The 26,056-nt window shown below is 39.0% G+C and overlaps 1 protein-coding gene across 7 annotated transcripts in view; it reads right to left on the bottom strand.

The window, feature by feature from the left end:
* Nucleotides 1-26,056, bottom strand: part of DENND5B (DENN domain containing 5B) — a 190,280-nt gene that overhangs the window by 98,876 nt on the left and 65,348 nt on the right. For 4 of the 7 annotated variants that reach the window (XM_032248259.1, XM_032248258.1, XM_032248253.1 and 1 more), the window contains exons 2-3: nucleotides 14,414-14,479; nucleotides 10,545-10,654 (exon numbers count right to left, since the gene is read on the bottom strand). In XM_032248259.1, the coding sequence (XP_032104150.1) occupies nucleotides 10,545-10,654; nucleotides 14,414-14,479 (176 nt within the window). Of the gene's footprint in view, nucleotides 1-10,544; nucleotides 10,655-14,413; nucleotides 14,480-15,101; nucleotides 15,268-26,056 lie in introns of those variants that run through there. The other 3 variants (XM_032248254.1, XM_032248257.1, XM_032248260.1) reach the window with 2 other exon arrangements.

The raw sequence follows: 26,056 nt of genomic DNA on the forward strand, positions 1-26,056 counted from the left end.
CTCTCTCTCTCTCTCTCTCTCTCTCTCTCTCTCTCTCTCTCTCTCTCGTAACCTGGTAACACACTCTGGGAGCCCTGAGGCAACATATGGAAAGTTTAGCTAGTCTGAAGCTGCCTGACCAGTGAGACCAAATGGCCCAGCTATATACCTGGTCCAGGAGACAGGCCTATGACTGGGTGAGCTTTCAGATGACTTCAGTCTTCAGCCTTCGAAGTTCCCAAACTGACATCAAGTAGAACACAGGCAATGCCAACCAAAACTTACCTACATTGCAGATATACATATGCTACCGACATATACACTGGGTGTGCTACCTACATATATATATCAGCAATGTAGGTAGCACACCCAGCTAAGTAGTGTTTTTGTTGCTTTAAATCAAGGTCAGCACACAACACCCCCGCTATGGGTTTAAATGTATGTGTACCTCCAAAATTCATATGGGGGAACATCACTTCAGGGTGACTGTATTAAAAGGTGGGGCCTTTTGGGAAGTGATTAAGTCATGCAGGTTCTGCCCTCATGGAAGGATTAGTCCCTTATAAAAGATAAAAGGTTGAAGGAAGCAGCACCCTAGTGCCTTTTCTCTGCTTCCATCCTTTCTGCCATGTGAGGAGACAGCATTTGTCCTCTCTGGAGGACACAATAATAAAGCACCATTTTAGAAGCAGAGACTAGGCCATCATTAGACCCTAAACCTACAGACACTTTGATCTTGTACTTTCAATCTCTAGAACTGTGAGAAATAAATTCCTATTCCTTGTAAGTTACTCAGTCTGAAGTATTTTATTTTAGCAGGAGAAACAGACTAACAAAAACCCTTAGGTCAAATACAATCTGCCACCTGATTTGTAAATAAAGGTTCACTGGGACTCAGTCACATCCACCATTTATGCACTGTCTATGGACACCTTCACACTACAACAACAGAGCTGACTGACTGGCAGAAACTGTATGCCTACAATACCTCAACTACTTACTATTTGGTTCTTCATGAAAAAAAAAATGCCAATCCCTATTTTAAGCCATTAAGTGACAGGGGGATGGATTGTCATGCAGCAGTAATCAAAACACTCCCTTACTTCCCTTAAGTCTGTGCATATATACTATCTTAGAGAGGTCTTCCTTTACCTTTCCATAAAAAATAGCGTTCTCTTCATCTTTTGCGTGCCATAAGATGTTACTCCTCTAAAAAAATATTTATTGTGAAGAAGCAATTAAAGTCTTGCACCACTGTAAGCATATGTACATTATATAAAAATATACATTACTAGTATTGGATAATTCTGTTTGATCTCTAGATTGCCAGCTACTCAAGGGGTAGTACTATATTTCAACAGCTTTAAACATTCAAGAGAACTGTAATGAAATAATATACCATTTGGGGCCATAACAGATGGTGACTGACAACAAGGGTAAAAAGAAAAAACTGTGAGGCTCAGTCACTAGAGCACCAGTCAAAAGGTCTTCATATTTCATAACACTGAATATGCAAAGGACTACGGCATATTTACTCAATTCTTTTACATATTAAATTACTATGTATATTTGGACAGAATGAGACACAGACTTAGGTAAAACCTATGAATACCTCAATTTGGTAGGGGGTAAAAAACGCTTATGCCCAGTCTTTCTTAGGAATAATTGTATAAAGAAAGGCTATGGCAGAATCTCTTCATAATTCTATCTTCAAATTAAGGCTGATTTCATCATAACAAGTTAATGAGTTGTGCTGCTAATAGCATGAATAAAAACTCATTTGGCCAGATGCAGTGGCTCATGCCTATAATCCCAGCACTTTGGGAGGCTGAGGCGGGTGGACTGAGCTCAGGAGTTCAACATCAGCCTGGGCAACATGACAAAACCCCAACTCTACTAAAAATACAAAAAATTAGCTGGGTGTGGTGGTGCACACCTGTAGTCCCAGCTACTTGGAAGGTTGAAGCACAAGAATCACTTGAACCTGGGAGGCAGAGGTTGCAGTGAGCCAAGACTGTGCCACTGCACTCTAGCCTAGATAACAGAGTAAAACTCTGTCTCCAACAAACAAACAAACAAAAAAATCCCAAAAACCTCATTTGACATATTTATTGTAGTCAATAAAGATCATACAAAAGGCCGGGTGTGGGGGCTCACGCCTGTAATCCCAGCACTTTGGAGGCCAAGGCGGGCGAATCACCTGAGGTCAGGAGTTCAAGACCAGCCTGACCAACATGGTGAAACCCCATCTTTAAAAAAAAAAAAAAGATTATACAAAAGATGATTTGAATTATTCTTGCTTCAGGCTAAACTCAAACTTGTTTAGCACAGTGCAAGGCATATAACAATTGGTTGAATGAATAAATGAATGAATAAGAAAACAAAAACAACAGCTGGTGGTAAAAGACCAGGCTTAGTTAATCGCTTGATCCAGTCTGTAATTCCTTTTTTTTTTGAGACAGAATCTCACTCTGCTGCCCAATCTGGAGTACAGTGGTGTGATCTCAGCTCACTGCAATCTCCACCTCCTGGGTTCATTCAAGCAATTCCGCTGCCTCAGCCTCTCAAGTAGCTGGGGTTACAAGTGTGCGCGATTATAGGTGTGCACACCTGGCTAATTTTTTTTTTTTTTTTTTTTTTTTGTATTTTTTGTAGAGACAAGGTTTCACCATGTTGGCCAGGCTGGTCTTGAACTTTTGACCTCAAGTGACCTGCTTGCCTCAGCCTCCCAAAGTGTTGGGATTACGGGTTTGAGCCACGGCACCTGGCCTTCAGCTTCTAATTCTTTTTCCATCAAGTAGGCAATACAGAAACATAGTGGCCTCCAAAGTCAACATAAAGATTTAATTTAATTGATAGGCATTTCTGTCATCCTAAATCACAAAATCACAGCTCAACTGCTGTTGAACAGCTGCCAAATATTCCCTTAAGGGTTTGTAGCTTTCTTGAGCACACATTCAACATTTACAGAAAAAGCTTGCCAAAAGTTGTGCTCAAAGTGAAGAATGGCTTTCTATGCCACAGACAACAGATGTAAGAATTTTTCCTAAATGCTCTTCCTACAAATCAAAAATAGTTAAGAATTATATTTCTAATCTGGAAACAAGAACTGTAAAATGCTATTATTTTTCTGTTTTTAAAAGATATACAGTATTGTTGTATAACAGGAACTACAAGATACTTTCTCAGAAAACCTGAGTTACATCAGAATTGTTAAATTGTCAGGAACTGCAAGAAATCTCAGAAAATCTGAAATATATATCTCAGAAATCCTGAAATATAAATCAAGATTTGTTTATCATGGTATTAGACATCTCTAATTAACCCATAACATTGCTATCTACTAACAATAACCCCTCACGATCCCACAATAAAACAACTAAAAATCAGAGGTGTCACTGATGATCAGATTACTACCAGTAACCAGATAACTTTAGCCAATGTAGGCTTACAATGACGTGTGTAACTTTCCCAGTTTGAGTGAGCAAATGTTCTCAAATTTCTCTGGACCATTTCAGACAGTTTGGCTAGAATTTTAAGTCTTCTTTTTCCACATTCTGTTGTTCTGTGACTTTCATGGCCTCTCCCTCATTATGCAAATATATTGTTATGCACTGCATAACAATGTTCTGGTCAACAACGGACTGCATATAGGACGATGGTTGGAGCAATAGGTTATACCATATAATAGCTTAGAAGTAGAGGAGCCTGTATCACCTAGGTCTGTGTATGTATATATACTCTATGATGTTGGCACAACAACACAACAATAAAATCACCTAACATCACATTCCTCTGAATATCTCCCTCCCTTCCTTGTCTCCCTCCTTCTACAAACACTTATTTTGTCCCATGTTTTGCATTAGATATTGATAACTCAAAAGACAAAGATAAAAATAATCCTTTCTGCCTGGCACAGTGGCACGTACGTGCCTGTAGTCCCAGCTACTCGGGAGGCTGAGGCTGGAGGATCGCTTGAGTCCAGGAGTTCTGCACTATAGTGCGCTATGCTAATCGGATGTCTGCACTAAGTTTAGCAACAATATGGTGACCTCCCAGGAGCAGGGGACCACCAGGTTGCCTAAGGAGGGGTGAACTGGCCCAGGTAAGAAACGGAGCAGGTCAAAACTCTCGTGCTGACTAGTAGTGGGATCGCGCCTGTGAATAGCCACTGTACTCCAGCCTGGGCAACATAGCGAGACTCCGTCTCTTAAAAAAAAAAATCCTAGTCTAGTAGGAAAGACAGACACAGAAACGAACGTTTAAAAAAAATGTGATCAGTGCTACTATGGACTCTGTTCAAGATATTGTAAGAAAAGAAAAGAGAGTAACTACTCCTGCTTAAGAGATGGTTTTGCAGTAGAGGCCACACCTAGTCAAGGACAGAAAGAGAAGTATTGTAAGCAAGTAAGTATCACTTCATTTATTCAATGATTTGAGCATCTACTTTGTGCAAAGCTAGGGATGCAGCAATGAATAAGAGAAACTGTTCCTATCCTTGTGGTGCTTACATTATAGCAGGAGATACACAGTTGACTACTAGCTACGTAACTGGTTATTTCATTGCAACTGAGATAGGTGCAATGAAAAGGTACAAGGTACTACGAGAACCTAAGGTGACCTGACTGAGTGCTGACAAGATGGTAGAAAGTGATGGTCAGGAGCAGCTTCTCTATATAAATGGTTACAGTAAAATTTAGGAACAGTAAGAATTCACTAGGTGAAGGAGAGGTGGAAGAGCCTTCCAGAGACTGAAGAGCAGAAACAGAAACTGTAGTATGAGGAATGAAATGGACAAGAGCAGAAGGCCAGTTAGACAGTTACTACAGGAGTCCAGGTAAGAGATCTTGATGGTTTGCACCAAGGTGAGTATATGGAAAGAGAGAAATAGACAGATAAATGATTACATATGAGAAAGGGTAAGTGAGCACTTTCAGGGTGATGTGTACATTGTTGGACTAGGCAACTAGGCGGATGGTTGTACCATTCACTGACAAAGGCTGGTGGGAAGAATAATGAATTCTGTTTTGGATAGGTTGCATTTGAGATGCCAGTGAAATATTATAGCTGCAATGTTAAGGAAATGGCAGAGGCGGGAGCAGAAGGGTCCCCCAGCAATGGTCCTCCAGCAATGAGAGCCCCATTCCTATAATTTTTCTGTGAGATACAGCTAGGTGCAGTGGATCACATCTGTAATCCTAACTCTGGGAGGAGGCCGAAGTGGGCGGATCGCTTGCATCCAGGAGTTCAAGACTAGCCTAGGCAACATGGCCAAACTTCGACTCTACAAAAAGGATAAAAATTAGCTGGGCATCGTGGTGCACAACTGTAGTCTCAGCTACTTGGAGTACTGATGTGGGAGGATCACTAGAACACGGGAGGTTGAGGCTGCAGTGAGTCAAGATTGTACCACTGCACTCCAGACTGGACATCAGAGCCAGACCCTGTCTCAAGAAAAAAAAAAATTTATTGTGAAATATGAACCTAAACTTGGCTCAAAATGAGGACATACTTTCATTCTAATGTCAAACCTATGAAAGTAATTTGGGGTTATCCATCTCAAATACAAGTAATTGCTAAGTCTACAAAAAGTATATATAGCCCTTTTCCTTTTAATCTTACAAGACAAGCATCTGAATAGGTATGTTCAGCCAACCTTTCACCATTTACTCTTCGCTCTTCATTCCACTGTATCCTTTTTTGTGATCAAAGTAAACAGCAAACTGTAAAGAGCTTTATAATAGTTACTACTCTTTAGTTACTTAAAATATCATATTTATGATGTTTCATTTGAGACAGACATAAAATAGAATCCTTATATTTTCATACAGTTTGCTTAAAAGTTACTAACCATGTTTTCTTCTTATGAATTCTTGGGTACAATACAGGCTTAAGGATCTATCAACTAGAATAACTTAAGATCTAACAACTAGAATATTATATAAATAGTCATGGATGCCAATAAGCAGATTACCTCAAAGAGATGTGAAAGTGAGGTGGGTGACCTTCAGCTCTGTTTGCAATACTTTATTTCATTTAAAATGAAATGCAGACTAGGCATGGTAGCTCACAGAGGCCAAGGCAGGCACTTGAGGCCAGGAGTTTGAGACCAGCCTGGCCAACATAAGGACACCCTGTCTCTACTAGAAATACAAAAATCAGCCAGGCGTGGTGGTATGAGCCTATAATTCCAGCTACTTGAGGGGTTGAAGCATAAGAATCACTTGAACCCAGGAGGCAGAGGGTGTAAGTGAGCCAATATTATACCACTGCACTGCCGGGGTGACAGAGTGAGTCTGTCTCAAATACATGACTGTTTATTGCATTGTTTTTTCTGTTCTGTCATATTCACATTTTTTTCCATAAAAATCTCTCAGTCGGCAACTGAAGGGGAAAAAAAACTAATTCAGGAATTATTTCACCTGTCACTTGTATTTATTTTCTATTTTATTTGCACTGCACTCATACACATGAAACATACATAGTTCGCTGCTTTGGGTACTTAATTTATATATGAAATTAATGATCTTTTATTGAAAGCACCACTGCTGTTTGTTAGAGGAATCACTAATATTACAGAAGGTGATGACTCACTGCACAGGGATTTTGCTAAAGGCAAGACAAAGCTTTATACCTTTAGGTGGGAATAAATTACAGCTTCATACAAATGCACTTACCAGTAAATCAAAAAGGAAATTAAAGGCAGTAAATCTATGACCTGAATGCAAACTACTTTAATGGGATGCTTTTCGGAGATTTTCCAGGAGTACAAGCAAATCCTTTTAGAGTTTCAGCAATAAAAAAATGCTATGTGGTGCTTAACCGTCAAAACACAGTCTTTGCAATTATTCCTCAGGAGGAAACTTTTGCTGCTTACATAAAATAACCTCAGGGGCAAGGAGTAAAGAAAATATCAAAGACAGATCAAGGAAGCTGATAATTACTTTTAAAGATTAATGTTTTACAGATAGAAGCCAAAGCTATGATGAATATCTCACTACTAATTCATTCAAATGATTAGAAGAAAAAAAAAACAATTCAAGTGTGGCATTTTGTTCCAAATGACTGTGGATTCATATAGTAAGAACGTACTTGTTCCCAGGCCCCAGTGATCCTCCCACCTCAGCCTCCAGAGTAGCTGGGACCACAGGCATGTGCCACCACACCCAGCTACTTGTTTTTTTCTTTGTAGAGACAGGGTCCCCCTATGTTGCTCAGGCTAGAACCTCATTTTGGATATCATTCTGATTTCTCACAGAATACGTTATATTTTTAAATATCTTACTAATTTAAGAAGATAAAGTATTATGATCTATTCACATTCTTATCCAGCTTTCCACTGCTTGATTTAAACACTCTTTTCCTAAATGTCGTTCTGTTAATTTGCTGCATAAGCAGCTCATAGGTTATTTTTTGTCACTGCTGTTTGACTATTTTAGTTAGATCCTTGTCTGGACTCTTCTAAGTCTTATAAAGATAGTTAACGGTTGTGTTCTACTTAATATCTTTTAGTAGAATCTTCACCAAAGATGATGCTAGGCATCTACAATAGTAACTTCCAGCAAAATGGCATCCTGATTATTTTAGTATTGGGTAACAGTTTAGGAAAATATCTATACTGTACTCTGTAAAGAATCAAATTCAAAGTGCCAAGTGCTTTAGGCATTTGTCCTTACAAAAAGCACCATGCTATCCCCTCCCTTGAGTAAGTCAAGGCTAGAAAGAGTTTACTGTGATACAGACAGAAATACCACAAAGGGTCCAGCATGATCCATAATACTTCTGGTGCAGATCAAAACTAAGTTATTTAGTTTTTCTTTTAGGGAGGCAGCATGGCAGATGAGATAAAAAGTGAACTAGAGAGCAAAAATGATCTGGATTTAACTTCTGAGTCTTACTGCCTAACTTTGGGCAAATTACTTAACCTTTGAAAATATGAGAATTCTCACTGGGTACATGTAAACATGCATGTGAAAATAACATGTATAAAATAAACCTAGCAGGCATCTACTGAATATTAATTTCCTTTGTTAGATTATCAGGTTATAGCCGGGCCCGTAATCCCAGCACTCTGGGAGGCAGAGGTGGGCGGATCACGAGGTCAAGAGATTGAGACCATCCTGGCCAACATGATGAAATCCCGTCTCTACTAAAAGTACAAAAAATTAGCTGAGCGTGGTGGTGTGTGCCTGTTGTCCCAGCTACTTGTGAGGCCGAAGCAGGAGAAATGCTTGAAATCGGAAAACGGAAGTTGCAGTGAGCCGGGACTGCACCACTGCACTACAGTCTGGCAATAGAGCAAGACTCTGTCTTAAAAAAAAAAAAAAAAAAAAAATTATCAGGTTATAATGGAGTCTTTTAACACTATCTTTAAAATACTCAAAAAGAAGCCAAGTGCAGTGGCTCACACCTGTAATCCCAGTGCTTTGGGAGGCTGAGGCAGGTGGATCACTTGAGATCAGGAGTACAAGACCAGACTGGCCAACATAGCAAAACCTCATCTCTACTAAAAACGCAAAAATTAGCTGGGTATGGTGGAATGTGCTCATGATCCTAGCATTTTGGGACACTGAAGGAGGGTAGATCACTTGAGGCCAGGAGTTCGAGATCAGCACGGCCAGCATGGTGAAACTCTGTCTCTACTAAAAATACAAAATATTAGCTGGGCATAGTGGTGTGAGCCCGTAATTTCAGCTACTTGGGAGGCTGAGGCAGGAGAAGCACTTGAACCCGGGAGGTGGAGGTTGCAGTGAGCCAAGATTGTGCCACTGCACTCCAGCCTGGGCGACAGAGTGAGACTCTGTCTCAAAAACAAAAAACAAAAACAAAACTACTCAAAAAGAGCAATGGGTATCACAGTGTCTCAGTTCACCTTTAATCATTTCTGTATCTTTTTCTTTATTTTTTCCATTCTTATGTATACACTCATTTCATTTCTATATCTATCATGCCTGGTATCTCCTTACTTTCGGACCCCATGAATTATATAATCACAGAGTTTATGGACATCTAAAATATTATTCAGTCATCTAAGAAGGGCCCTTCCTAAATAATCTGAAAACTATGACCTACTTTATTTCTAAGAACCTCTCAAGGAGACTAACTCTCTATCTTCTATTTATCTACCTACCTACCTACCTATTTTGAGACACGGTCTTGCTATTGTGCCCATAGTGGTCTCTGTCTGTCTATCTGTCTATCTAACTATCTATCTATCTATCTATCTATCTATCTATCTATCTATTAATCTATCGACCTACCTATATATTAATCTATCTACCTACCTATCTATTAATCATCTATCTACCTACCTACCTATACCTACCCACCTATTTTGAGACAGGGTCTTGCTATGGTGCCCATGCTGGTCTCAAACTCCTGGGCTCAAGCAATCACACTGACTCAACCTCCTGAGTAGCTGGGATTACAGAAGCACACCATCATGCAGGGATAAAAGAGAAACTTAATCAACACTGGTAACTCATTATGAGGTAGAATAGGGTCTGGAGGCAGAGGACATAAGGCCGATTCAGGCTGACTTTCTAGAACTAAATCAACAGGAAAACCCTAGCTTTCAACGCCCAAGTAGCAGAAGGACCAGTGGCTACTCCTTTTGTAACCCCCACCACCCTTTTTCTGCATGGCAGATGCAAAATTGAAAGTACCTCTGATTGGTCCCCTCCCACAACCAATCAGGATGGTTGTGGGCCAAGTCTTCATTTGTATAGGAGTATAACTTTGTAACTTCACCTCAGCCTCTCAAATGTTTGCACAGGGTATAACTTTGCTTCAGCCTCTGATTGGTATCCTCCCACAACCAATCAGACTGATCGTGGACCATTACTTCATTTACATAAAGTGTATACCAAGTAACTAATGGAAAACCTCTAGAGGGTATTTAAGCCCCAGAAAATTCTATAATGGGCTCTTGAGCTGCTTGCTTGGGCCTACTCCCACCCTGTGGATTGTACTTTCATTTTAAATAAATCTTGTTTTTGCTGCTTCATTCTTTCTTTGCTTTGTATGTATGTTTTGTCCAATTCTTTGTTCAAGATGCCAAGAACCTGGACACCCTCCACCGGTAACAATCATAAAAAATTCAGATTCCTACTACATCAAATGACACAATTAAGTTTCTTTTTGTCTTTACATTGTCTGCAAAGATGAGAAATTACAGGCCTACCATACAACATTCCTTGAAATATAAAAACTGTAACCAGGCTCTTTCCATCAGGCTCCTCTCAGGCCAATAAAGTAATATCACTGTTTATCAAAGCTTCTATGTATTAATATAAACACACAACACAGTTTAATAGTAGGAAACTAAAATGAGCTTTTAGGGTCTACTGTATAAACTTATCAGCTATGGAAACCCTGGACAAGTAACTTGCTTCTCTGAGCTTCAGCTTCCACATCTGTAAAATGAAGACAGTATCACATTTCTTATAAAATCACTTAAAGAATAAATTAAATGAAATAAGGTAGACATTCAAAATACAGTCACTACCTTCATCTTAATATAAAAACAAGGCTAAAGAGAAAATGAGGGGAAATAAAACACATACCATGTTTACCGCATCTTGATCAAAAGGGTTCCATTCTATATTCTGAGGATAGTGGGCGAGAACTTTGGATTTGAATGTTCTTCTCAAAGGACTCTGGTCAAAATTTTCACCTACAACAAATAATTAATACATAGTTAATATGTAGGACTATTTCAAAAGCATGTCACAATTTTATATTTATTTTATAGAACTACTGACTGATAATGTTGAGATCTGATTCAATTTCTACCTCTAACCATCTGAGTTGTAAAATCCCAATGGACAACTAAAAAACTGTTAATGGGTCAGCATTTAAAACTTTATAATCTGAATTTTAAAATACTGGCTACTCAATTGATACTAAAAATCAAGATATGGTAATATAATCATTACTATACCCTAATTATTGTTCACATTTCAATGTGTGGTAATAAAAAACTATATGAAAACATTTCCTTCAGTAAAGAAACATCTTGTATTAAGCTAATCATACATCTTATGATCCTGAAATTTTATACACACTTAGACCCCATGCTGCAGTGCTCCAAGGAGGCAATTTTGCTTGAGTTTCCATGGAAATCTCTGAGAAATGTGATTGCATATCCAGGTTCTTAAGTAACAAAATTAACAGAATTAGAAACATTGCTGAGTCAACCTGTTTAGTAGAATAGAACACATTAAACACACTAACCTTTTAAAAATAAATGAGCTATCCTAAGTCAAATTCATTATCTGGCAAAATTCTGGAAAGATAAAAGTAGGCCACATTTTAATTATATATAAGAAAATTCAGGCCAGGCACAGTAGCTCACACCTGTAATCCCAGCACTTTGAGAGGCTGAGGCAGGAGGATTGCTTGAGCCCAGGAGTTTGAAACCAGCCTGGGCAACATGGTGAGACCCCATTTTTTTTTGTTTTTTAATTAAAAAAAATTTTTTTTAAGTAAAAAAATGAAAATTCAGTAATAGCTATCAGGTGTGTTTTTTTTGTTTGTTTTTTTCTTGTTTGTTTGTTTGTTTTTACCTCCTCAACCAGAGTAAGACTTATTGGTTTCATGAAATATTTTAATGTAGATGGATCTTAAATTCCCAATGTCAAGAATTTGGGATCAAAGAACTAGAAAACCTTGAAACAATTTTATTGTGTTCGGTTTTCCTACTTTTAAAGTTCTAATTAAGTGCAAAATACTAGCTATTACAGCAGAAGATAAATGTCACTTACCAGTATTTATACAATTAAAAATATCACAAAGCAATTTGATCTATGAGTTGTTTTTAACTTCTAGTTAAACTCAGTTTCCATTTTGGGTAAAAATATGAATAGAAACACCTCTGAATGCAAAACAGATCATAGGAGGAGGGAAAAGTCACACTAAAAAATCTTGCTGTAGACTGCAATATAAAATACACAGGAACTTTTTTGAACAAGGACACATAATTTAAATATATTTGTTGAGGCAACTAAACTACTATTTCTAATTGAAGTCCTTGGTTAATGATCATTATTTTCTTTAGATTCCTCTGACTTATTTAGGCAAACATTTCATCTCTGTATATTTATTCTCCATACTTCCATCTTCTAAGAGTTGAGAGCATTCATTTCTAGAAAAGAAACTGTCAAAGACATCCCTAAGGAGAGTTTATCAATTTTTGCAAGATGCTTCTAGAGTATGTAAGCATCAAAAAGTCAACAGAGGAATGTGAAACTGTCTATGAGAGTCAATGTGGCTGAAGAAAAGATTCAGGGCTTAGAATTGATTTCAGGAAGAGTCAATGATATTTTTAAGCTGATGCTAGATTTTTCCGTAAACATTAAGAAAGTTCAAATTATTCACTTCTTCATTTAAACAAAAATTACTTGGCCAGACATGGTGGCTCATGACTGTAATCTCAGCACTTTGGGAGGCCGAGGTGGGCAAATCTCTTGAGCCCAGGAATTTGAGACCAGCCTGGGCAACATAGTGAAACCGTATCTCTATTTTAATAAACATTATTTAATTTTAAAAAGTTACTTTTCATTTCACTTTAGAGAAAAACCAAAATTCCTCCCAGTTCTAAAAGTCTATGCTGCTGACTGTGTACTGACACAGCAACAGAGTATCCTCATGATATACAGTCATCAAGAAACTTTCTCCTGGCCAGGCACAGTGGCTCATGCCTGTAAGTCCAGCATTTTGGGAGGTTGAGACAGGCAGACCCCGAGGTCAGGAGTTCGAGACCAGCATGGCCAACCAGATGAAATCCCGTCTCTACTAAAAATACAAAAATTAGCCCGGCGTGGTGGCAGGTGCCTGTTAATTCCAGCTACTCAGGAGGATGAGGCAGGAGAATCACTTGAACCTATAAGGTGGAGGTTGCAGTAAGCCGAGACTATGCTACTTACTACACTCCAGTCTGGGTGACAGAGCAAGACTGTCTCAAAAGAAAAAAAACAAAACCCTCTCCTTCACCTACCTTCTAACACCAAAAATACTTGCTTTTATTATCCATAAATGTAAATAAAATATGAAACACTGCAGGAGCAGAAGAAACAAGATAAAACCTATCATATAACTCCTTGCAACACTTACCTTTTAATTCAATTCTGCCTGTGTATAGTTAAAATAACATCTTCATTCATGTATCAAGGTATTAATGGGACAGGAGATACATCAGAAAGGTAATGAAAGTGCCATTCTCAATATAATTGTTCTGTTAACTAAGGAACATTGCACCTTCTTGAGGCACAAAGAATCAGTGAGAAGGAAACCACTTCCAGAAAGAAATAATTTTACAAAAACAAAAAAGCCACAAAATAGTAACATAAATCTAACAAAAGAAAAGCAAAACCACCACCAACACCACTTGCTTATTAGACTGCTTAAAAAGGGATAACAAGAAAGATTACTGTTATATATACACATAGCTGTCTTGGCAAATATGATTTGGAAGAATATTAGGGGAAGAACCAATTATTTAGAAATCTGATATCGCTATTAACAATTTAGAAATGGGCCAGGCACGGTGGCTCACGCCTGTAATCCCAGCACATTGGGAGGCTGAGGGAGGTGGATCACTTGAGGTCAGGAGTTCAAGACCAGCCTGGCCAATGTGGCGAAATCCTGTCTCCACTAAAAATACAGAAATTAGCCAACCATGGTGGCATGCACCTGTAATACTCAGGAGGTGGAGGAAGGAGAATCGGTTGAACCCAGGAGGCAGAGGTTGCAGTGAGCCAATATCATGCCACTGCACTCCAGCCTGGTTGGGAATCTATCTCATAAAAAAGAAAAAAAAATTTAGAAATGAGTGGATGTAGCTATTCCTCCTAGTACCAGTCAAAAGAAGAGAATCTTGGTGATGACTTTTGGAGATGCGAGATGGAGGAACAACCTATACTTCTCATTTTAAACACATGTTTTATAAACCTTTTAATTTAGAATTTACTGCTGGGAAAAAAACGGGAGAATAACCAAATCTAAGAAGTTGGATTCCCAGGAAATGAAAATCACATAAGCATCCTGTACTTAAAATTTGCCTTTTAAATACTATTTTGAAACAAACAAGGACTATAAATTTGTATGACTGCTACATACATATCAACTTAACTCCAACTAATACTGCCACAATAACCTCCTACTAAATTGAAGCTGCAATTAATCCTTTCTTCCTAAGAAAGCAGGAAAAGGAAATATCTGCCAAGAGAGCTTAAAGACTACTGAATACACGTTTTCAAGGTTGAAGCAAAAGAGGTCTTTATGAAAATTAAGATGCAGATGAGAGAAGAGAAACAAAATAACATCTATAAGTTTGACCACACAAAACTGAATAAAGGAACATTTATAATGGGCTTGGGATCAATTAAAATAATGATTTATAACAGCCCATCCTTGTTTTAAATTTTATTTTTACCTGAAGTCGTATTTGCAGCATCTTGGCTCTTGCCATGACGATCTGCTTCTAGCCATTGGTACAAAACTACATAATGTAACAGAAACAAAAAGCTTTATGAACAAATAAACAAAAACAAACAAAAAGCAAAAATGACTTTGAAGAATGGAAAATGAGATTAAATAATTAACCAAAAGCAATTAAACAGGAGACATTAACATCAGAGTGGAGCTTAACACCAACGGAATGCAGCTGATAAGGGATTAGTAATGAAAGCAAAGAGAATAGGCAATTTTAACAAAATAAGTGAAATGCTATTAAATATCTGTAACAGTTTTTCGCATGGGAAACAGCACACATACTCTCTTCTTAATGCTTAAAGAGAAGTATTAGGAGAAAGCTAATGTTTCTATAGTCAGATATAATACAAGTTGAGTATCCCTTATCCAAAATGCTTAGGACAAAGAAGGGTTTTGGATATCTATTTGTTTCAGATTTTGAAATACTTGCCAAGAGGGCTTAAAGACTCTTATATTTACAGGTTGAGAATCCTTAATTACAAAATCAGAATACTGTCACTCAAAATTTCAAATTTTGGAGCATTATGGATCTCAGATTTTTGGATTAGGAAATCCTAATCCTAAAGGCTCATTTTGGCTCAACCTAAAAAGTATGACAGTAAGACTAAATGACCAATTTTAAAAATTACATCCTGGCCAGGCATGTTGGCTCATACCAGTAATCCCAGCACTTTGGGAGGCTAAGGCAGGTGGATTGCTTGAGGTCAGGCATTCGAGACCAGCCTGGCCAACATGGTGAAACCTCGTCTCTACTAAAAATACGAAAATTAGCTGGGTGTGGTGGTGGGTGCCCATAATCCCAGCTACTTGGGAAGCCGAGGCAGGAAAATTGCTTGAACCCAGGAGGCGGGGGTTGTAGTGGGCTGAGATCGTGCCACTGCACTCCAGCCTGGGTGACAAAGTAAGACTGCCTCAAAAAAGGAAAAAAAAATTACATCCCAACCACTGCATGCTGATTAGAATGGCTTAAGTCCCAAAAGCTGACTATACCAAATATTGACATATATATGAAGTAACAGTAATTCTCACTCATTGCTGATGAGAATGCAAATTGGTATGGCCACTTTGGAAGAGAGTCTGGCAAACCCTTACAAGGTTTAACAGTCTTATCACAAATTCCAAAACTCCAGTCTAATCATGAGAAAAACATGAAATTCCAAGGAGTAACCTATAATATATCTGGCAAGTATTCATGAAAACTATCAAGGACAACAAAAGCAATGAAAGTCTGAGATTGTGTCATAGCCAAAAGGAGCCTAAGTAGACGTAACAACTTATGTGGATAGGATACCTCAACAAAAAAAAAAAAGACTGATATGGTTTGGCTGTGTCTTCAGATCTCATCTTGAATTGTAGTTCCCATATTCCCCACATGTCATGGGAGGGACCCAGTGAGAAGTAATTCAATCTTGGGGGCGGTTACCTCCATGCTGTTCTTGGGATAGGAAGTTCTCACAAAATCTCATGGTTTTATAAGGGGCTTTCCTCCACTTCACTCTGCACTTCTCCTTGCTGCCACCATGTGAAAAAGAACATGTTTGCTTCCCCTTCTACCACAATTGTAAGTTTCCTAAGGCCTTCCCAGCCCTGTGGAAATGTGAGTCAATTCAACCTCTTTCCTTTATAAATTGCCCAGTCTTGGGTATGTCTTTATTAGCAGCATGAGAACAGGCTAATATAAAAACATTAATTAAAAACTGAAGAGATCTAAACAGAGGCTGGGCGTGGTGGCTCATGCCTGTAATCCCAGTACTTTGGGAGGCCAAGGTGGGTGGATCACCTGAGGTCAGGAGTTCAGAATCAGCCTGGCCAACATGGCAAAACCCTGTGTCTACTAAAAATACAAAATTAGTCAGGCATGGTGGTGCATGCCTATAGTCCCAGCTACTTGGGAGGCTGAGGCAGAACCGCCTGAACCTTGGAGGAGGAGGTTGCAGTGAGCCAAGATAGCGCCATTGCACTCCAGTCTGGGTGACAAGAGTGAAACTCCATCTCAAAAAAAAAAAAAAAAAAAAAAAAAAGAGAAAGAAATTTAAATAGACTGTAGACTTTAGTTAGCAATAATGTATCAATAGTTATTCATTAATTATAACTAATGTACCATACTACTATAAGAGGTTAATGATAGGGAAATTATGTGTGTGTGTTGGTGGCAGGGGTTGGGGGAGGGAATGGAAATTCTATTCTCAATTTTTCTGTCAATCTAAAACTGGTCTAGAAAAACAATTATATTTTAGAAATTACATTCCAATGTTTAAGGTAAAAACACCAGTATATAAGTAATCTTATAAGTAATCTACCTTTTATAAATCATGTTTATCAATGCAAACATAAGCTGAAATTTGCTTTATACAGAGATGCCACTTAATTAATGATATTCCTAAGCATAATTATGAAGTGTCAATTCTTGGAGGACAGTTTGCTACTGTAAAGACACAGGCTAATAATAAATTCACAATAGAGCTCTGCAACTTAGCAGCTTTGAAGGGTGTTAAAACTTCTGAATGTCTTTTATTGGTTACTCGGATGTCTACAACTTTCAGACATCTTTAAAAACATGTCAGAGTCTTTAGTTTAAATAGTCAAATAATGATAATGTAGGGTACCAATGGCCAAGAGAGCTTGCTATCCACACCCCAAGGTTTGATGACCCAAGGAGAGCAACAAACAGTAAGCTTCTATGCTGGGGGGCTACTTACCCACAGATACTGTGAGAGTTGAATATCCCAAACAAGGTTTATAGAAACTTTTCATGCTCTCCCCCCAACAAAAACACCACCAAAAGGCTGAGAAAGCTGCCTACAGCCTCCTGGAGTAACAAAGGAATCGATTTATTACAAATATCTAAGAGAGCTCTGAAATCATCAGTAGTTACTTGGATCTCTGAGGGACAGCCAGGGCTGAGAACTGACACCCATGGTCATGGATAGAGCTCTGAGCAGGCAAATATCCAATGCGCAAAGTCCTTGGTTGAGGGTGCCCCAGTGAGCACAGAGGTCAGGACCCTCCTCCAGAGTCTGCACATTTCTGGGAGGCAAACAACTATTAAAATTGGGACTAGCATGAAAGAATACCAAAAGTAGACCTCAATCATTAAATATATACTACAGGTATTTCTCTTCTCTTTAGTTTATAGGGATAACAGCTACTCATTAGTCCCAGCACCTATAGTCCCAGCTACTCAGGAGGCTGAGGTGGGAGGATGGCTTGAACCTGGGAGGTAGAGGTTACAGTGAGCTGTGATCCACTCCAGCCTGAGCAACAGGGCCAAACTCTGCCTCAAGACAAACAAAACAATTGGCACTCAAAATCACTTCCACAAAATGAGATGCAAAGTCAGGAAACAAATCCATTAACTGGTCTAATAGTATTGCCTAGCTCCTATCTTAAGGCTGTATTTTCCCCTGATTAACGGGGAAACTCTTGGCTATGTTCAGGTTATCACTAGGAATATTTACCAATAGTGCCAATTACTTCATATAGCCCTAGTTTCTGGTTTTATCAAAGAGGTTTATCATGTTTGCTTTCATGTCTCATTGATAAAATCATAGTCTGTTTCTGGCCACAGACTTTGTTCAGAAAACAAATCTAAGTCTCACACTATTTCCCTCTCTTCCTGTCCTGACAGGTAACCCCAGGAGCCTAGAAATTATAAATAAAATCATTAATAAAATGAGACATGAAAGCTATTCCAGGTAAATTTAACCAGTTATATACAGAAGTACACATAAGCAAAAATAATTTTAATAGATTTACATATTCAAATATTTCACCCTTGTCTCTAGATTACCAAAGCCCAATTAACTTCAGTTTAAATATTTCAGAGAATTTCCAGTGAAATAAATGCATTAGATTCAGGGATGCTATAATGTGAATCACCATTTATATAAAGTTTAGACTTTAAAGTCTACTTTATAGGACATATATTTAAAAAGATAATGTATAATTAAAAAGCAAGTGTGACTAATTTTTTAACTTAACATACTAGAACATACATGGGAAGATCTGGGAATACTCAACTCCCAAAATTTCTCAATCTCCATAAAATACACAAAATATAGCATAAAGGGTCTGATACTATGAACGTACATGATGTTAGAATGCCAAGAACACATCTCTCTTCACTATGGGAACATGAGATCTGGCCTTCCAGTTGTTTCATGCTTCCTCTCAATTGGCAATGGAAGTAGGGAACCCACCCCAGCTCAAAGCTACTGGGAGAGATTTCTATAACATGTTTGTGGGGTTGCAAGCGAAGAAGAAATTTTGAGACTTATGAATCTTGGTGCTATTTTTCAGCCCAAACATCACTGTTAAATACTTCTTCACTCACTCTCCTTCCCAAACCTTCCCACTAGAGGGCCCCAGTAAGTTCCCTCCCTCACTACCCACTTCCATCATAGCCTGTTTCTGACCACAGACTTTCTCCACAAAACAAAGCTAAGTATCACACTATTTCCCACTCTTCCTGTCCTGACAGGTAACCTCAGGAGCCTAGAAGTTTTCAAGCAAATCTGCTGGGTGGGGGTCAAATGACTAGTTCTTGCCAATGAAATGTGGGCAGCAATAATGTCATTTCCAGGTCAAGGCACACAATCTATCTTTCCTCTGCCATCTATCAGCTAAATGCAAAGGAGGCCTTAAAAGATGGGAAGTTCCCAAAGTGGAAGAAAGTTGGGTCACTAAATGTCTCTGTGAACTAGAGCCCCTCCCACCTTGGCCTACATTACACTAAACGTGAATGAGAAAAACTTTTATTGCCTCATGCCACTGAAGTATTACGGGGTTGTTATTAACAACAGTTAGCTATTTATGTGTTTATTAGCCTGAGTTTTTATTTGTGTTAGTTTTGACCTTCTGACCAGAATACTAACGCCTGACTATACTGTAGCTTCTGTTGGCAACTCTCTACATTGCTTGTTACATGTTTAAATATACAAGTACAGTTCTCCAAATATAGGACAGAATTCCCCTCCCTTTTTTTTTTTTTTTTTTTTTTTTGAGACAGAGTCTTACACTGTCACCCAGGCTGGAATGTAATATTGCAATCTCGGCTAACTGCAACCTCTGCCTCCTGGGTTCAAGCGATTCTCCTGCCTCAGCCTACTGAGTAGCTGGGACTATAGGTGCACCACCATGACCAACTAATTTTTTTATTTTTAGTAGAGGCAGGGTTTCACTATGTTGGTCAGGCTGGTCTCAAACTCCTGACCTCAGGTGATCTGTCCACCTCAGACTCCCACAGTGCTGAAATTACAGGCATGAGCCACCATGCCCACCCCAGAATTTGCCCATTTTTAATGCATGTTCTCCATCTTTCATAGAAAAAGCCATATATCCTACTAAGCTATTTATGAAGACCATAGGTTCTAGCCCATGACAAGCCTGTTATCCTTTCTAAACACACAACCCCCAATTCCAGTCAGCAAACTTGAAGGTTTAGGGTGATGGTCATGAAAGGAATCAAACAAAAGAACCTTAAAGGAGTCTCTGCAAATCCACTGACCCCACAGATGAATATTCAACAATACAGAAACTTAAATCCTGGTAATATTCAAGTTTATTTTAATTAAGTGTTTTTTTGTTTTTTGTTGTTTATTTCTGTTTGTGAGACAGGGTCTCATTCTGTTGTCCAGGCTGGAGTTCAGTGGCACGATCATGGCTTACTGCGGCCCGGACCTCTTAGGCTCATGTGATCCTCCCACCTCAGCCTCCCATATGGCTGAGACTACAGGCATATACCTTCATGCCTGGCTAATTTTTTAAACATTTTTGTAGAGGCAGGGTTTTGCCATGTTGCCCATACTGGTCTTGAAGTGATCTGGGCTCAAGTGATCTGCCTGCCTCAGCCTCCCAAAGTGTTGGGATTACAGGCATGAGCCACCTAGCCTAGCCTTAATTAAGATTTTAATAAGAGTATATCAACATTAATCCAGTAAGCTTTGTGTTTTTAAGAGATTCACCGTATCTTTCCCCTTGATTATATCAAAATTAAAGAGCTGTGTTATATTTAGCTAACATTAACCATACTTTCTCTTTTTAATTAATTTTTTTAAAGGGTAGTCATGTGAAGCAGTGGAAGTGGAGAAGGAACAAGGAAATCTGTAACTGAACTGTGATCAATTAGTTATAAACACCACTGCACTTGGACCAGCCTAAATACACTTTATAATAATTACTAAAATTTATTCACTGAAAACCAAGAGCTCACAGCATTATTCTGTTTCAATCTCAACTGAGTGTACTGCAATCTGATTCTCTCATTAGCCACCCAAAGTTAGCACAGACCCCACAAGTTAAAGGACATGGTCCCAAATAAGAGTGCCCTTATTTCAGACACCAGCCACACTTTGGAAGTCCCAGGCTACCTGCACTTCTAACAGGCTGGCTATACATTTGAGAGTTTCCACAAGCCCCTCAGATATGCTAAATTCACTACAACTTGCAGAGCTCAGGGAAGTGCTATATTTACAATTACAGTTTTCTTACAAAGGACACAAATCAGAAGGACCAATAAAATGAAGAGATACATAGGGTAAGATCAAGGAGAGAATGCAGAGTTTCCATGCCCTCTTCTTGTGGAAGAAGGGGATGTCACTTAACTTCCCCACATCCCCTGCACATACGTCAATATGTATACCAAGCAGGAAGTTCCACTAAGTTTCAGTGTCCGGAGTTTTTACTGGCTTGCTACATATGCACGACTGATTATGTCACTGGCCGCGTGACTAAGCTGAATCTCCAACTCCTTTCCCTCTCAGAGACCAGACTGGTTCAGAGTTCCAACCACGGTTGGTCCTTTCGGAGACAGCTCCTATCCTGAAGCTGTCCAGAGGCCCATCATTAGTGACCTGATTAGCATAACATTCCTGTCACTCAGGAAATTCCAAGAGTTTGAGAAGTTCAGGAAACATGGTCAAAAATCAGACAAATTCCTACTTTTTTTAAGACACAGACTGCAGTGCAGTAGTGCAATCATAGCTGAGCAACCGAGAACTCCCGCCTCAGCCTTCCTGGTAGCTAGGACTACAGGGGCATGCCACCATGCCTAGATGAGTTTTTATTTTTATTTTTCATAGAGACAGGAAAAGAAAAATGTCTCTTGGCCTTGATCTCCTGGCCTCAAGTGATCCTGCGTGGGCCTCCCAAAGCATTGGGATTAAAAGCATTTGCCACTGCACCTAGCCAAATTATTATACAACAGTTTTAGGTGCTATGCAGCCTACCACCAATCAAAGAACATGACAGTATATTATTTACTTGCAAAAACAACCTCAGCAATAAATTCAAGATTTAGAGTTCTCTGATAATAAAGAATAAACAAAGTCTTTGATCCTAGCCCATGTTTGTCATACTACTAATAAAATTTAAAGAAAAAAACTTTAAAAAATAATTTAAGTATTGTAACTGCTAACATGAAACTCTAAGAGGAAAGAGTTCCAATAATTTTTAGATTAATAAATGTCATGCGTTTGCCAGTGCTTAGTAAATAGTTTTTATTCTGAAGAACATCTAAGTGATTTTCAAATAATAACTATAGCCAAGAAAACAACGTTCTAGTTCTGGCTGAACATGCTGGTCTAGTAGCCTAGCGAAAATCACAATGTCTTGTAGCAGGGGTTTTCTCTTATATAAAACACATTATTTTCTCACTAAATTAAAAACATATTATTAATTACTCTTAATTATCTACCTTCTACGGAAATTATTTATCCAACGTATTTCTGAGAAAATATATTATTATCCATGTCACAGTTTATTATACAATATAAAACAAATCTTTCCCTGTTACTAAAGAACATATTCTTTGCTAAAGAGACACTAAAAGAGACACTACCCTTTGCCTTCTGGAACAAAAGAAAGTAACTCAACATTAAAAAACTTACGGCTGACAAATAACGTATGGAGGAACACTGCTTAGATGATTCAAACGAACTTTCCTGCTGCATACCTCAAAGAAGCAGTCATTTGGTCAGAGGTAAAGCAGACCTTTCCCTCCATTTCCATTAACTACTTTTGCTGCCAATACACACTGTCACCAAAAAAAATTTTATAAGAGGTCAAAAACACAAGGAACTCAGTTAAGTTTACATAGGGATATCAAGTGACTTACACAAAAATACCACTTTCTTCCTCCTACATTAGAAATCAACGAAGTTCTCTAAAAGAAAGATATAAATTACAAGGTGAAGAAGAGGGTACATTTGTTTTACTAATGTAAAACATCACAGTAGTAAATGCAGTCAATTAGCCAGGCGTGCTGGTGGGCACCTATAATCCCAGCTACTCAGGAAGCTGAGGCAGGAGAATCGCTTGAACTCGGGAGGCAGAGGTTGCGGTGAGCCGAGACTGTACCACTGCACTCCAGTCTGGGTAACACAGCGAGACTCCATCTTAAAGAAAAAAAAAAAAAGTAAATGCAGTCTATTAGTAAATAGACCATTCTGTCTCGTGGTCTATGAAATTATTCTAACATAAACAAATTGAGTTAAATATGTTAGAAACAAGACTCAGTGGGAAAGAAAATCTTCCTATAAGAATCAAACAGAAGTCCCATTATTCTAACAATTAACTGAAGTTGTTGGTAGCTTAACATGTTCAGTTGATGTGATTTTTGCTAAGCAGAAATGGTTATCTGACTCTCTCTGCATTAGTGTGTGGTCTTTCATCTAAAGGCCTTCAAAGCCCTCCCCTACTATATTTGGTGTTAGAAGCTCCAGATCTTAACATCGTATTGAGGTTCTGCACAGACTGAAAATTACATACATCAGGAGGAGAACAGTGACCTATAAGATGACTAAGATTCTCCCAGTTCTATAAGAGCCTGTGATTCTCAAAGCTACTATCCAACATACTTTTTAGAAATAGAAAAAAAGTCTAGTCCCTTTGGCAGGGTGAGGTCCAAGCCATTTTAACCAGTTTCTGAAGTTGTCAAAATTAACATGAAACAAGCAAAAAGAAAAAAGTGAAGTGAAGGGATCAGAATTTTCCTCTTCTCCATAAAAAAAACAAACTCTTCCCGCATCAGAAAAACATAAAAAGAAAATCCTCAAGATGATCCCCAGCCCTGAGTTTCAATTCATGATTTTTACTATCCACGAAGAATCTCAGCTTGCTGTCTCGGACTCAGCAGCCTCAACATCCATGTTTCCACAACTGAGCTCATTTTTCCCCTCAAAGCTTTTCCTCTGTTGACAGTGCCACAATTCATGTAGCCATCTAAGCATTATTATCCACTTATTCATCCCTAAAGAGGAGTTACTTTGGCCAGGTGTGGCGGTTCACACCTATAATCCCAACACTTTGGGAGGCCGAGGCATTCTAAGGGGACAGATCCATAGTTCTGTATGCCTACAGATGTAGCTACTTGGGAAGCTAAGGCAGGAGGACTGCTTGAGCCCAGGAGTTAGAGATTACAGTGAGCTAATGATTGTGCCATTGAACTGCAGCCTAGGTGACAGAGTTAAGACCCTATCTCCAAATAAATAAATAAGAATAATTTAAAAATATATCTTATTGTTTTAAGTGGCTAAATTTTGAGACGGCTTATTATGCAACAATAAATAACTGGAAAAACATAGTGAGCAAAATGACCCAAAAAATCCTTGCTCTCACAGTTTACATTCTAAGAGGAGGCAGACAGTAAGTATAATAAATTGTATAGCATGTTGGAAGATGAAAAGTGCAATGGAAAGTTAGAAAAGAATAAAGTGAGAAAAGCCGGCAGTACACAGCACAAGTTGCAGTATTAGGTAGGGTGATCAAGTTGGTCCTCCTTGAGAAAGTGATGTTTGAACAAACTTGAAGAAGACAGAGAATTAATCTTATCTCCTTGGGAAAAATCAACATGAACTAAGATACCAGTCTCACAAATTCAGTCCCTGCCTAGTAAAGTCCAGATTCCTGAGATGGCATTTGAGGACCACCATGATCTTGCTGGACCTACTTTTCCCCTTTAATTTCTGAGACTCCTGCATTTGAGCCATGACAAATGACATGCAGTTCCCTTGTAAGTACGATGTCCTATGGGTCCTTGCTAGACTTCTTGTGTCTGAAACATCTTCTCCCTGTAATAATTTTCTGTTGCCCTAAGTTATTATGACCTTAGCAGCTCAACACACCCACATTTATTATTTCACATTTTCCATGATCCAGAACTCTGGCACAGCATGGCTCAGCTGACTCCTTTACTCTCTTAAGTCTGACAATACGGAAACCATCCTGTTGACAGGGCTGCATTCCTTTCTGGAGGCTCTGAAGAAGAATCCACTCTTTTTTGTTTTGTTTTGTTTTGTTTTGTTTTGTTTTGTTTTGTTTTTTGAGACAGGGTCTCGTTCTGTCACCCAGGCTGGAGTGCAGCGGCGCAATTTTAGCTCACTGCAACCTCTGCTTCCCAGGTTCAAGCAATTCTCTTGCCTCAGCCTCCTGGGTAGCTGGGACTACAGGCACCCCCCACCACTCCCAGCTAAAGAATTCACTTTCAGGCCAGGCGTGGTGACTCATACCTATAATCCCAGCACTTTGGGAGGCCAAGGCAGGCGGATCACCTGAGGTCAGGAGTTTGAGACCAGCCTAACCAAATGGAGAAACCCCGTCTCTACTAAAAATACAAAATTAGCCATTCGTGGTGATGTATGCCTGTAATCCCAGCTACTTGGGAGGCTGAAGCAGGAGAATCACTTGAACCCAAGACGGGGAGATCGCACCACTGCACTTCAGCCTGGGCAACAAGAGCGAAAACTCCATCAAAAAAAAAAAAAAAATCCACTTTCAAGCACACTGGGGTTACTGGAGGAATTCAGTTCCTTGTGGTTGTAGAGCTAAGGTCCCTGTTTCCTTGTACGCTGTCAGCCAGCTGTTCTTAGCACCTAGGATCTATTTGGTCCTTGCATGTAGCACCCAACATCTCAAATCAAACCATCTTATACTTGAAATCTCTCTAATTTCTTCTCTATGTCTTCTGCAGCAGTTGAGTTTTTCTGCTTTTAAGGACTTGTGATTATACTGGACACACCTGGATAATTCAAGAACCTCTCCTTATGTTAGGGTCAGTTAATTAGTAATCTTAATTAAATCTGTAAAATTCCTTAACACCAGAACCTAGACTGTTCTTTGACTGAATACCCAGAAGACAAGAATGCTTGGGAATATTTTTAGAATTCTGCCTATTAGACTCCTATACATCTTTAAGAATTCTACTCAGGGCTGGGGGTGGTGGCTCATGCCTGTAATCCTAATACTTTGGGAGGTCGAGGTGGGGGGAATCACTTTAGCCCAGGAGTTTGAGACCAGCCTGGCCAACACAGTGAGACCCCCATCTCTGAAAAAAAATTTTTTTTATTAGACAGGCATGGTGGTATATGCCTGTAGTCCCAGCTGCTCAGGAGGCTGAGGCAGGAGGACCTCCTGAGTCCTGGAACTCGAGGCCGCAGTGAGCTGTTACCATACCACTGCACTCCAGCCTGGGTGACAGAGGGAGATCCTGTCTCCAAAAAAAAAAAAAAAAGATTCTATTCAGAAAAGACCTTCTGGGGAAATCTTTCTTGACCTGTCCAGAAGAGAGTCTTTTATAACACTACAAAAT

Source organism: Sapajus apella, unplaced genomic scaffold (assembly GCF_009761245.1).
Source record: "Sapajus apella isolate SASKATOON/1434 unplaced genomic scaffold, GSC_monkey_1.0 scaffold66, whole genome shotgun sequence".
Lineage (NCBI taxonomy): Eukaryota > Metazoa > Chordata > Mammalia > Primates > Cebidae > Sapajus > Sapajus apella.